This window comes from Palaemon carinicauda, chromosome 19 (genome assembly GCF_036898095.1).
Source record: "Palaemon carinicauda isolate YSFRI2023 chromosome 19, ASM3689809v2, whole genome shotgun sequence".
Classification (NCBI taxonomy): domain Eukaryota; kingdom Metazoa; phylum Arthropoda; class Malacostraca; order Decapoda; family Palaemonidae; genus Palaemon; species Palaemon carinicauda.
The window spans coordinates 70,589,317-70,603,821 of NC_090743.1; the positions used below are offsets into that span (position 1 = coordinate 70,589,317).

Genomic DNA, 14,505 nt, shown 5'->3' on the forward strand with positions numbered 1-14,505 from the left:
AAGGAAATAAGGAAATAAATATACAATCTGAGAAATAATGAACAATTAAAATAAAAAGGTTATCGTCTAATTAATATACCAAGGAGTATACATGATTACATTCTTCTATAAGGAATAATAAAAAAAAACTGTTGACGGAAATCACTTTAACCACAACATTGACATTTAGAATTCACAGACTTGAACAAATAATTAAAGAACTGTTTAATCTATATAATTATGTTTCATAGACTTGTTTTTTATATAAATTTGAAATTTTTAAAGGTTTGACAGTCAAAAGTAATTTTAGTATTGTTTTTATATATTGGGGTGTTATCATATCTTTTCACGAGAAACTCATTGGTGGACACAAATTGACCTTAAAGATTAAAAAAGCTATTTTCTTTGCCATAATGTTATGCAATAGTAATTTCTTTAAAGCAAGTTAGAGCTAAAAAGATATTTAAAGACAAAATACATTAATATACTTTTTTGTAAGTGCCATGAAATGTTTAAATCTCATATCAAGCTGTGATTCATTTCCTCTTGAATCCCACATCAGTTTCTGATTTCGTGATTAATTCTCCTCAACACTTTCACTCCAATGGTGACTTAAACGCAATTTTATAAAGGGAAGTATCTTTTAGAATCTCCCAAACCATAGCAAGTTGGTATTTATTTGAAAGGTCTTGATGAGAACTTCCCAATGAATGTCAGCAAGCTAGGGTTTGTGTGCATTTGGCTACATCAAAAAAAATAAAAAAATTTAATTCACCACTGGCAGTGAAAGGATCCTACACTGGAAGTATGAAGACACAGTTCTAGTAGAGAACCACCATTTCCTAATATTTTCATCCAGTCGTAGATGAGTTTAATTTTATTATATTTTTACCATTTTACGCTACCACATGCAGGAAAATATCCATAGAAATTAAAAAAGGTGAGTGACCCTAACTCAAAACTGATATACACTTTCATCCCTATACTTCCAGAAGAAAATCCATTGAAATTACAAAAGGTGGGTGATCGTAACTCGAAATTGGTTTTTATTCTCATTCCCATACTTCCAGGAGAAAATCCCTAGAAATTAAAGAAGTTAGTGACCCTAACTCAAAATTTCTTATATTTGCATTCCCATACGTCCCCATACTTACAGGAGAAAGTCCATAGAAAGTAAACAGGGGTACCCTAACTCAAAATGTATTACCTTTTCATCTCCATACTTTCGGGAGAAAATCCCTAGAAATTAAAGAAGTTAGTGACCCTAACTCAAAATTTATTATATTTGCATTCCTATACGTCCCCATACTTGCAGGAGAAAGTCCATAGAGAGTAAAAAGGGGTACCTTAACTCAAAATGTATTACATTTTCATGACCATATTTGCGGGAGAAAATCCATAGAAATTAAAGAAAGGAGTGACCCTAACTCAAAATTTAGTACATCCCCATACTTGCAGAAGAAAATCCATAGAAAATAAAGAGGGGAGTGGCTCTAACTCTGAATTTATTACATTTGCATTGCCATAAGTCCCCATACTTGCAGGAGAAAACCCATAGAATCTAAAGCAGGCAGTGACCTTAACTCAAAATATACGACCAATAAATCAAATTGAAAAGGAGAAAAAGAACGAAAGTCACGATCTTCGTAATCAGCACCATCTGGTGGCCCCTGTTCTTCGGATCCTCTTCGAAAGCCGTGTGGGAGTCACCACTCTGAGGCTTGATTTTGATGATCCGTGAGAACGGAGAGATTTCGTCTTTGGAGCCTGTGGGGTCGTTGATGAGAGAGTCGACGACCGCGTGGAAGATGATGACCAGGAAAGTGATTCCTATGCAGAAGAGAAGCCACACGTCCACCATCTTGAAATAGGAGGTCTTTGGCAAGGTGGACGATACCTGACGAAAGAAGCATGGATGAAATTAAGGATAATTTTTAAGTTTTTATTTTTTCTTATTTTTTGTCTGTTTAAGTCACCTTTCTTCGGGACTATCCTAAGATTGTGGTCACATTGATAGAAGTCATGCTTTCATAACGATAGAAATGTCAACTTCTCATAAATATGATGTTGTGACACGAATTAAAGATGTTTAGAAGGAAGATTTAGTCATTATCTAAGTCTTGACATAGATATGCGGATGAGATTTTTAATTTTTTAATTGTGAGGGAGTGGCTATGGCATTAGTCTTAATCAATAACTTTCATGCAATAAACTCTTTTAGGCTATATTAAGAGTATTGCATTCTAGATGTACAGCTGGACAGGAATTCCTACCACACCACACTCTGAGAAAGTGCACTCTGTCTCACCGATACTGCACGGAGAGCAACCAAACAGACAAGTGTTGGGAGAGATGGCGTCAGTGGTGTGAGATACACTCCACTCAGTAATGGTGAGACAGGGTGTACTTCTCCATAGCGAGCTGTATTGGTAACTCCTGTGTCCAACTATACATTCAAAGAAAATCATAAATTCATATCTACCACATATCATTAGTATATGATACATTTTTTTGGCTCAGCCATGTCGTCCTGATGGAAGGTTCTTTTAGGCAGCTTTCTGAGGGATATTTAGCTACAGTGATACTCCCAGAGAATTAACCATAGATCTCCAGAATTCTAACTCCTGGCGCGAATATCCTTAATATATCTTTAAGGATATCGCATAATATCAGGGGACGTATTTTTTTATATGACACATAGCTATATTCACCCCGAATAAATTTTACTCTTTGAAGGGGAAGAGTGGCAAACGAAGGGTAGCCGTTATCAAGGTACCCGGTGTACACCCTCCCTGAACTACTACGGTGCATAATTCCTTTGAAAGTAGAATTTAGGCACAGTGCTCTCCCTCGTTTCCCTCGGTGCTGTTACTGTTTTCAAGGAATATTATCATGCAATCTCCAGCATTTTCATCCTCTGGAAAGTAGAGTATTTAATCTTTCCTGTGTATAATTTATAGCTCCCTTCTCACAGTTAAATTAACATAATCTATGTATATTAAGTGGAGCACTGCCATCTCCGGAGGCTGCCATTTTGAGACCGCTGTCATACGCCATAGATGTAATTATTTAGTTGGTAGTGCGACGTTCCCGGTATTTAGCTATAAAGAAATTTTTAACTAGTTTGGCGAAATTATACTAGTGAAGATTGCATATACTCATATGATATTTCCTCTTCTAATTATGTTTCTTTCGTATACGATAGGGTATCACTGGTGGCCGTGGTCCCCACTCGAGTTAGTCTAGCCTTACCCGTTTAGTATACGTTAGTAACATTAATCCCATTGTTTAACCTCTAGTATCATTTCTATTAATTTGGTCAGGGATACATATATCCCCTAGAATTTTTGGTATAATTCGATACCCTTCTCTTTTAGAGAAAAGAGGAAAAACCCTTCTTCCCACCTGAGTGCCGCCATCCCAGGCAGCAACCCTATCTTCCATCATCGCCAAGGAGTAGTCTACTCCGGCTTGTCATGGATAGTGTTTTACTGTCGATCTTCTTTGTCGGCGAGTATCCCGGCTTCAAAGTATGACAGTAACTCAGGGTGTATTGTCTTATAGCCGACAATGTCATCGACAGAGGAATCGTTATTTCTCTGCCGGCTATGATGTTAACGGCAAAGGAAGCTAGGCTTCCCTAGTCTACAACTGAAAGTGGATGGCATAATTGCCGCCTCCTTTCTCCCTTGTGGACTAGAAGACATGTTTTATATTCGGCAATGTCACCGGCAGGGGAATTGTTATTTCCCTGCCGCCCATGACTGCGCTGGTACAGGAAGATTGGCTTCTTTGATTTACAGCCGAAAGTAGACGGCATACTTGCAGCCACCTTTCTCCTCTGTAAAATATAAGACCCTTTCCCTCCCCCTTCTGTCCTTTAGTGCCAGCCTAGGCGTCACAAATGTCCTTTGGCCGGTATTCTACAATCATCCCCGCTTGCCAGGCTGACTGGGTTACCGGCCGGGTTCCTACAAACGGCGGTTAGGGTACCGCCTCGACCAACTCCCTAACGGAAGCAAAGCTTCTGGAAAGGTTGAACCGGCCCTGACGGCTGCCGGTGGGAAACCCATTATACTGTTGAGAATTCTTGAGTCCTCTCTTGGAATTCCATCCACAAACCTTGTAACTGGCAGTACAGCCGGCAACAGAAATTGTGGCTGGATGGAAGCTAGAATCAATGTATTCCTCCCCTTCCATTAGAATTCCCATTCCGGGAAGAAGGCTGTAAAAGGCAGTAGCCCCCTATACTCCTAATTATTGTACTAAACTATAATAATACGGAATCCTCCTTCTCATCCTTTCTCTCTCCCTATCAGTTAGTGCCGCCAGGCACTAGCCTAGCCCCAGTAGTATACCGGTAAAACAACAGTATATGACAATACAGTAGCTAGTATTCCTGCAGTATAATAATACAGCAGTTGGAAAACTACAGTATACAATGATACAGTAGTATAAATCTTTCCAACATACTCTGTGTATCCTTTCACAGTCTATTGCTGAGACCGAATAAAGTGTTGAGGTGAAGTATTCCTTCAACATCCTGATGAATCCTAGATCATCAGGATACTGATTATTACCGTTCAGTATTAATATTCTACAAGTGGAGGATTTAGTGTAAATATTCACTGATTCCGGCTCTAAGTACGAGAGTTATTCCACTCTGTATTCTCCCTAATAAGGAAATTAAAGATATTGATAATGACGGAGGTCACAGTCATTGCCTGGAAAGGAAACACAGATATGTGTCTTTCCTACTTCTTTTCTAGCTTGCTATCCTAAGCTATGATAAATAATAGTAAATAATACTATTGTTCAGCATGTGCATTTGTATCAATGATATAAACAACTGAGTACTCATTTCACCTTTTTTCTCCCCTACAGGAGGAGTCAATGGTGAAGGGTACAGTTGTGTTCTGCAACCACAAGAGTAAGAACTTTGTGGGCCTACGATGTACAGGTCTCATGCCCCGTGCTGCATCGTATCTGGATCCCTGAGGTACTGGGACCCGTATTTTAAGCATTTATTAAGTCAATGTTATAAACAACCTAGTACTCATTCACCCTTTCTCAATTACAGGAGGAGCCAATGGCGAAGTGTACAGTTGTGTTCTGCAACCACAAGAGTAAGAACTTTTGTGGGCATACAATGTACAGGACTTATACCCCTGCTGCATCGTATCTGGATCCCTGAGGTTCAGGGACCAGAAGGGTCACTCCAATTGCTTGACCTTGCTGACCGACGGCTTTGTAAAAGATATCCCTGACACTACGGAGTCAAGGGATACAGCAAAGAAAATCCGTCAAAGGTGAGTATGAGGCTTCCAGAAGAACTCTCCGGGACCTTACCTACCTAACAAATCTTTAAAGTACCTACTATTCCCTAACGCTCAGTCGAATACGTTTGTGCCTCAGGTACAGGTCCAGCCTTCCTTTATCCATCGGACAGTAAACGCGGATATCAGCAAGGCACTGCAAGGCTTGGATATCCACCAAGATCAGATGTTAGAGGTGTCCTTTGACACATGACAGGACCTACTGCAAGAAGGCCTTGAATAAGGAGTGTTTCAACCACCCATGGAGGAAGAAGGATCCGTTTCAACGGTGACTGAGGTCCCTCCGCTCACTGTGCCGGCATATCAACCTATGCCGTCAGCCTCTTCAGCCCCAACTCCCCAACTGGCTAGACAGGTCAGCGGGAGCGAAACGCTCAAGAGTTGATCCAGCAGATGTTGACACTGTTCCGAAGGAACAAGTGGAGAATAAGCAAGATCTCAAAGAGATGAAGAGAGAGGTACAGGAAAGGAAACGCCTGACACTTCCAGGGGCTCCCCTAAGCCCTTTCAAATATCTGACCTCCCTCACTGCTCCGAACCAACCCCTGGAGGTAGACAGAACACATGCCCATGTTGAATGGGAAGCTTCATATCTCCGAAAAGTTGGGGTCCAATTCCCTTGAAGAGCTTCAATTCTGGCCCAGCTTTCAGCGTACCCAGACTGCTACCTGAGACTGGGATGAACCTACATCCCGCAAGGAGACTATACCGAAGGAAGTCATTGTCCTCGAACATGACAAGGCATAAGCCATTCTTACCAAGACCAGAAAGGAGCCGGGTATATTAACTCCAAAGTCTCAGCATCGAGCAAGAAGTACCCAACCTTCATTGCTCCTTCCTCCAGAGCCCTCCCCCTTTCGGGGAAAGCCCTAGACTGTGTCATGAGAGCAGTCGAAGAGGGCAAACCCTGCCAATCCTAGAGAAATACAAACCATTATCTCTAGCTATGCCCACCTGCGAGGAGAAGTGGAAAGAGGTACGTCTAACCTTCTCCGTCTTGATGTTGGATCCGGAGATAGTAGGCCAGCAGGTTAATGAGAACCTTCCAGAGTTGCCAAACCATCTTTTGAGAAGGGAACAGGAGACGAAAGATAGTCCTGCCGCCTCCCTGTCTCATCGGAACTGCTTGGAAATGTGTGCAGGCCTTAAATAACGCCCCACCCTTATGATGGATTTGTATGCTTTTCTCAGGTCATAAAAGGGCCTGTAGAGAGCATGTGTTTGCCACAATAACGGTGAAACACGAACCCAGAAAACTGATTTCATCATGTATTTGGGGCAAAGACCCTTTCCCACAGGAAGTGGTCCAAGAAGTTATTGTCTCTCCAAAAGTGGGGCATTTCCTCAAAGAGAAAATCTTCATTAGAACTGCACAATTTCCGACCATGACCTCGAACACCTTTCGGCCCTACAAAGGTAATGGCCCAGAAGGAGGATCCCCTGGAAACCCCCAAAGGGTGGAGGAGGATGCGGTCACGGAAACAAGTCCTCAGGAACCTCTAAACAATAAGAAGTTCCTGGTAGGAGGCAGACTTTTCCACTTTCGGGATCGTTAGACCTTCGATCCCGGGTCCACAGCCAAATTACGAATGGACGTGGTTGGGAATGGAACAAATATCCATCCCACTTTTCCAAAATTCTTCCAACACTCCACCCCCTTATAGGAAGAATATACCTCAGAACTCTTGAATTAGAGGTAATGAGAAAAGTGAAGTCCAATTGAAATTCCAGGGAAGGCTGTTTTGTGTTCTCAAGAAAGTCTCGGACAAACCCAGTCATTCTAGACTTGTCTCCACTCAACAAGTTCATTGAGAACAACATGTTCCACATGCTTACATTGCAACACATAAGGACCCTTCTACCAAATCAGGGGCGTACACAGTCTTAATAGACCTGGCAGATGCTTACTGGCACCTACCAGTCAGTTACCCCTCTCCTCTTACCTAGGATTCAGGCTACAGAAGACACAATAGGTCTTCACAGCCATGCTCTTTGGACTAAACATAGCCCCAAAGGTATTCACAAAGCTAGCAGACACGATCGTCCAGCAACTACGTTCCGAAGGAGTATATGTAGTAGCATACCTGGACGATTGTCTGGTGCGGGCAGCATCCAAGAGTACTTGTCTGCAAGCGGCCGGAAAGGTGATCCAGTTCCCAGAACACCTGGGCTTCAAGACCAATCGCTAGAAGTCTCGCCTTTCTCCAGCTCACAAGTTTCAATGATTAGGAATCCATGGGAACTTGCAGTCACATCACCTCTCCATTCTATTAAAGAAGAGGAGAGAAATAGCGGCATCTGTCAAGAGACTAATCCATTACAAGAGGATTTCAAGACACCAACAGGAGAGAGTACTGGGCTCTCTCCAGTTCGCAGTAGTGACAGACCCGGTGCTAGAAGCACAGCTAAAAGATGCGTCAGGAGTCTGGAGAAGATACTCATCAAACGTTCGAAGAGATCAACAAGGTTGATACCGACCCGATTGCGTACGCTATCAAGACCATGGTCAAGGAATAAGAGCCTAGCACAGACAATTCTCTTGCAACCACCACAAACATTAGTGGTGATACACACGGACACCTCCCTGGAAGAATGGGGAGGCCATTCGCATGAAATGAAAGGGAAAGAAATTGATCACTCCAGTTCAAAAAACTTTCCCATCAACATCTTGGAGGCTATGGCAGTCCTCCTGACGTTGAAAAGACTATCCCCTTGCAGAATAGTCAACATCAGACTGGCCCTCAACAACGAGGTGATAATAACTTGTCTAAATCGACAAGGCTTGAGTTCACCTCACATTAATCACGTGATGTTAGCCATCTTCCGCCTGGCAAGAAAGAGAAGATGGCATTTATCATCAGTTCACCTTCAAGGGTTCCGTGATGTAATGGCAGATGCTCTATCCAGGTGAAAGTCGATAGAGACAGAATGGTCCCTAGACGACGACTCATTCTCCTTTATTTTCGATAAAAGTCCCTTAACTGCAGATCGACCTCTTCGCAACGAGCGACAAGAAGTAACTACAACGTTATGTAGCCCCTTACGAGAACCTTAAGCAGAAGCGATAGACGTCATGTCTCTCGACTGGAACGGATGGAATCCAATTTACCTGTTTCCACCAACCAATCTACTGCTAAAAGTCCTCGACAAGCTAAGATCCTTCAGAAATTCAGCTCCTGTAGTGGCCCCCAAATGACCCCAAAACAATTGGTTTCCTTTAGTTCTAGAATTGAAACTGTAGCTGTTTCCTCTGCCGTACGACTGTTACATTTCACCCTCGAGAACCAACAACTGCATCTCATGATTTTTTCGCCCTAGCAGCCAACAAAATGTTTGGGATCTCGAAGGAGGAGGCCAACTTCATTGTAGAGTACAAGTAAAGTCCAACCAGGAGACAATGTGAATTGTCTTGGAAGAAAGGGGTAACCCTTGTGAAAACAAGGGGACCAACAGAAATTTCAACAGGTTTCTGTCTCTCTTTCTTCTTTTACCTACTAGAACAAGGCCTGACTTCCACTATGATAACTGCGTGTAAGTCAGCCCTGACTAGACCTCTTCTATATGCCTTTGAGACGGACCTCATAAGCGAAACCTTCTTTAAGGCACCAAAGCATGCACTAGACTCAAGCTAACAACCCTCCAAAGCCCATTACATGGTCGCTGGTCAAAGTTTTGCACTATGCTTCGAACCCAACCAATGAGGATTTTACTCTAAAAGAACTAACACAGAAAGTCAATTTTCTGTTCGTAGTAGCCTCAGGGGCTAGAGTTAGTGAAATATTGGCCCTGTCAGGGATGTAGGCCATATTCAGTTCACAGAAGAGGGAGAACTGAACTTTTCCCCGATCCTATTTTTCTTGCCAAAAACGAGCTGCCCACCATAAGGTGGGGTCCTTGAAGAATCTGCCCACTGAAGGAAGATGTCTCTCTATGCCCAGTAGAGTGTCTTAAGGTCTATCTTCGTAGAACTTCAGACTTCAAGGAAGGACAGCTCTTCCGAGGCGAAACCTCAGGATAAAAATCTATCCCTAAAATAACTGAGAGCAATGCTCACTTACTTATTCGCAGAGCGGATCCTTACAGCTCACCCGCAGGTCATGATCCTAGGAAAATTTCTTCTTCACGGAACTTCTTCCAACACTATACGAAGCAAGTACATGTAATAAAACATGTTGTGGTAGCGGTGGGTAGTGTTAAGAAAACCGTCGTCTAAGCACTGCGACGAACAGTGAACTGCTTTGGGACTTTCCAGTGCATCGGGTGCATGGGTACATTTACCCTCGAGTGCAAATCACAACGATGATTAACACACTGTTCCATATAGGTGGATATCTGACCGATAACACCAGTGCCAAGTGAACGTTGTGTCACGGTGTTCATGCATTTCCAAAATCTGAACAAATCAGTCAGATTTGATTTCACATCTCCATTGAGTGGCATCATTTCGAGGAATTTACATATTTTTCGACAAGAGAAAATATGGACCATGATGTGTTTTCAATGCCGGATCAGATTCATACCTGATTGTAACTACATTGATAATCTAGTTACAAGGTAAAATACTAAACGTATTTGCGTCTTATTGCTGCTATCTCAGTTACAGACGAATAAAGCCTACTAGAGTTTTAATTAAACCCTAGAAGGGCCCAACTTGAAATTAGAGTACAGATTTCCAAGGGATGAAAAGGGTAATCTCTGAGATTTACCGTCTGTCCCTATGGAGATACAAACTTTGAATCCTTCTAGTCGAAGTCGACACTTTCCCTGCAGGGGCCAGGAGGCCTTAAGCTAATCCCAAGCTTAGTGGATATGACAAATAACAGTAATGTCATATATAAAGGTCTAAGAGACCATATAAGGAACTCATTCAAAGTAAAGGCCCTTATACAAACCCACAGATATAGTACTTTCAAGTTAATTCTTTGGTAAGCTTCCATCAGGTCGAAATGGCTGAGCCCAAAAATTGGATTTTGAGCAAAGCAAAAAATCAATTTTTGGTGAAATGACCATGTCATCCTGATGGACCCACCCTTCTGTCTTAAAAATTACCCCACCCGAAGCTACTCTATCTGTGGCTATTCCTGCTTAAATGCAACAAGGAATAATGCGCCGTAGTAGTACAGGGAGGGGGTTCACCGGGTACCTTGATAATGGCTCCCCTTCGTTCGCCACTCTTCCCCCTCAAAGAGTAAAATCTATTCGGGGTGAAGATTGCTATGTGTCGTATCAAAAAATACATCCCCTGATATTATGCGATATCCTTAAAGATATGTTAAGGATACTCATGCCAGGAGTTAGAATTCTGGAGACCTATAGTTAATTCTCTGGGAGTATCACTGTAGCTAAATATCCCTTAGAAAGCTGCCGAAAGGAACCTTCCATCAGGATGACATGGCTATCTCACCCCAAAAATAGATTTTTCGCTTTCCTCAAAATCCGTTATATAGTTCAGGTTCATTATTGAGGAATCTAAATGTATCTATTGATTATCATTTGGACTTTATTTCTATATTTGATTCAGAAGTAACTTTTTGAAAAATGTTCACCAGAGGTATACTGTAAAGCAAAATCAGAAGTTCCGAAACTATGTGATAAGAGTAAAGTAGAAAGTTTTTAACTCTGGACATTGTTGAAATGGATTTCAAAAAGGATTTTGAAATCCTCAGACTAGATATTGAACCTCTTGACTTCTGTACCCAAAGGTAAATGCAGCTCATTATAAAAAAAAAAAAAAAATTTCATATTAAGACATAAAACCATTTATTATTTTTACCTGGGAAAAGAAAGTTGCAATGACGAGCTGAGCCGTGAGGGCCGACATCATCCGAACGTCAAAGATGGTCGGTCTGAAGAACAGTGTGATATAACTAACGACCAAGAGAACAAGAGATGGCGTGTAGATGTTCAGGATAGCGTAGCCATAGAGACGTCTCAGCGGGATGATGATTCTGGCTTCGCTGTAGAACTTGGTGTTGTCCATTTCGATTTCCAATCGCCCCACCTTTGAGGAAAGAATCGGGTTTATGATTCTATACATTTTTATCATCATTTATCCTACCGTTTATGAGGTAAGCTTATACTACGATGCTAACTACAGATGTTACCACTGACTCTTTCGCAGTACCTGTCCCTAGCTGCATTGGTTTCTGTCTTTTTTGTTTTGTATCCCATGTGATCAGAAGACTAAACTTTCAGTGAAGTTACTGACATTTCTATAATTTAAAATTTCAAAATATATAACATTTTGTCTTGGAGGGGTCACTTGGCCTTGACTTAGATACGTCTGTCAAAATTACATAGGATAAAATCAGATCGAATAAAAAATTTAGTCCATAATTTCCAATTGAGGATATACTTTTACCCCCATGATATTGTCGATACTAACAGTTTGTTCTATAAATATAACTTTGGAGATTACACTCAAAAGTCTTAACTATGTGTCATTTTCTTTACATAACCTCATTATATATGCCAGGCATCTTGTTAACAAAGATACAGTGTGGATGTTAAAGCTCAAGGATTAACAGTATGATCAAGCTCTCGCACCACCCACTTCCTAATTGTTGGATCCGTAGGTCTCCTCTGCTTTTACAGTACTGTACTGTTAAACTTGCCAATCGTTGAGTGGCGAGTTTGCCAGCTATTAAGAAGAGAAGTCTGCTCTTATCTCAGGAGAGAGTTAGTGAGGTTCTGGCAGCCTATTCAATTTTGGAATCATCCCAAAAAGAGAAAAGAGGTAAGAGTATTTCAATTATATTATACTGCGTGAATTAGTTCGATAGTTATTCGGATTTACCTCATACTCTAGCAGCTTAGGGTCTTGGGAGAAGGCAACAGTTGAGTTTTCTTGCTTAAAATACAGAAAGGTCCTTGGTGCAGACGTGATGCTGAGATGCATGACACATTTTTGTACATCAAATGGGTACAAGACCAAATCAAAGCTGCAAGTATATACTGTGGTGTATTTCCTCTGGATTGAAACTGAGTTGAACTCACCAAAAAAGACTTCCACTGAAAAGAAAAATTATATTGTTTGATTAACTCAGAGCATCTTGAGAACTTAGATTATGAGAGCAAGGTTTAAAATGAAATCCTCTAAAATTTGAAATTAATTGATGAAAATAAGATTTTAAATGAAATTATCTAAACAATTGACCTACCTTCTTCGGCAGCAGCCTCATCTCGTTTATCGGGGCTCCGGAGACGGTTGATAAACATGATCGATTCCTTATCTGTCTCTGTATGGTAATTGCCATCAGTGTTGACGAAGTTTACCATCGGAGTCCACAAGTCCTTAAAAGTAGAATATGACAAAATATTCAAGGTATTGTTCTCTTTTGCATTCAGGTAGCTAACTCTGTTTTCCTTCCAAGTCATCTTGATAGTGTATGTTATTTCAGTAGTCATCATCAAAGTTCTCACATCTAGGGCGTCTATGACTGCTTCAATGAAGATGGGAAGGCTGCTATCCTCCTCTTCGAGAGGCCTTGGAGGCAGATGCTGTTGGTAATCTTGTGGAAAAGCTATTGGGAAACAGTTAGTCTCATCACTTTTATCCTTGCAGTCATACCTCAGATCACAACGACTCGATAGTGGAATGCAAGCAGCATCATCGCAGGTGAATTGTTGCGCAGAACACGGTGTAAGAAGCAACATTCTCATTCCTCCAGGAGCCTGGCCACACACCTCGCTCTCAAGTTTCCAGCGACGTCGACCCATTGGGTAATTGGGAACATATTTTTCCATCCTAGCCATTGTCACATTCCCTACCACGTCATGCCAGATCCATCCACCCTTCTCCAATCGAATGTGGTATTTACCATAGCCTCTAAAGATGAGATCTTCCTTGCCTGGTTTATAGGCTACAAAATATACATTTCTCAATTCTGCCTCGCACGTTCCCAACAGGGAAAATCGCTTCTGTTCAGTAAACGTACACACCGCACATCTGATGTTAATTTCGCAGGCTGCGTCATCTATGCCTTTCACATTTATGAGCCCACAGTTTTCAAACTGGATTCCATTAGGTTCACCTCGAGACCAGAAAATCTCCTCTACAAGTTCACCATTGTAATTGTGCTTCCATTTGCCTTCGACCTCTTTATCGTTGAGATCCGTCCAAAACTTGAAATAGCAGTTAGCATACTCACTATCTGCTGGGAAATTGGACTTCGCTAAATTCATAAGAACGTCTATCTCCTCCTGATTCCTCACGAAAGGCAAGTGAGTGCCAAGTGCTTCACAGATATACATAGCAGTTGCTTCTCTTAGGTTTGGGAACCAGAAATACGTGGTGCCTACCTCTTGGTCACAGAGACTATTGAGTTCTATGCCATAAGATGTTATGTCTTGAAGTATCCATTGCACTTCCCAAGATATATAGTTACCGGATGGATTTGTCTGGCATTTCGCAATGCTGGCTATTTCTTCCGCGGGCAACACCTTATCCCAAACATTCACCTACGGGAAAATTTCCAATGTAGAGGTTTGAAAACAGTATATACACTGTCCAAAAAAGCCGTGATTTTAATCGGAAATTCTCCGTAAGAATATACCGTTCTCAGCCGTATTTCAGTTTAATGCAGGCGACCGTAATTGTACTTTACTTCGTTATTATCTTTTACGGGTTAGTGACCGTAATATCACCTCTTTGCGTCAATATATCTGTTTTTAAAACGGTAAAAATCCTGGGATAAATGTTGCCAGGCATTTACCGTTTTTTTTCTTAATACGAATTTTTAACAGTGCACCCAAGGGCAGACATATGCTATTGGAGGGAGGGTTAAGCAGATGAAAATTATGTTCTCATTAGTGCAATAAACAATATTAAAATTTTGCATTAAAGAAACGTTAAAAGTCCTGGAATAAGTGTTGCCAGGCATTTACCGTTTAAAAAAAAAGTGAAATATTGACGTAAAGGAATGATATTACAGTCACTAACCGTAAAATATATTTTCAGAGAATAGTGAAAATTACGGTCGCCTGTATTTTACTAAAATACGGTTGAGAACAGAATATTTTTACGGAGAATTCCGATTGAAATTACGTGTTTTTTAACAGTGTAGTAGACTACACTTCTATAATCACTTCGAATATTCCGTCATAATTTATTTTTACGAAGCATTGTGGAGGTTAAACGAAAGCTTCGTCAACTTTTATTATTATTATTATTATTATTATTATTATTATT

The 14,505-nt window shown here is 41.1% G+C and overlaps 1 protein-coding gene across 1 annotated transcript in view; it reads right to left on the minus strand.

Annotated features, from left to right (window-relative positions):
- Positions 1-208: 208 nt before the first annotated feature.
- Positions 209-14,505, minus strand: part of LOC137659058 (uncharacterized) — an 18,465-nt gene continuing 4,168 nt past the window's right edge. Inside the window, exons 3-6 of the mRNA XM_068394149.1 lie at positions 12,476-13,775; positions 12,112-12,326; positions 11,089-11,316; positions 209-1,876 (exon numbers count right to left, since the gene is read on the minus strand). Of these exons, the coding sequence (XP_068250250.1) occupies positions 1,559-1,876; positions 11,089-11,316; positions 12,112-12,326; positions 12,476-13,775 (2,061 nt within the window). The 3' untranslated portion in view covers positions 209-1,558. The remainder of the gene's footprint in view (positions 1,877-11,088; positions 11,317-12,111; positions 12,327-12,475; positions 13,776-14,505) is intronic.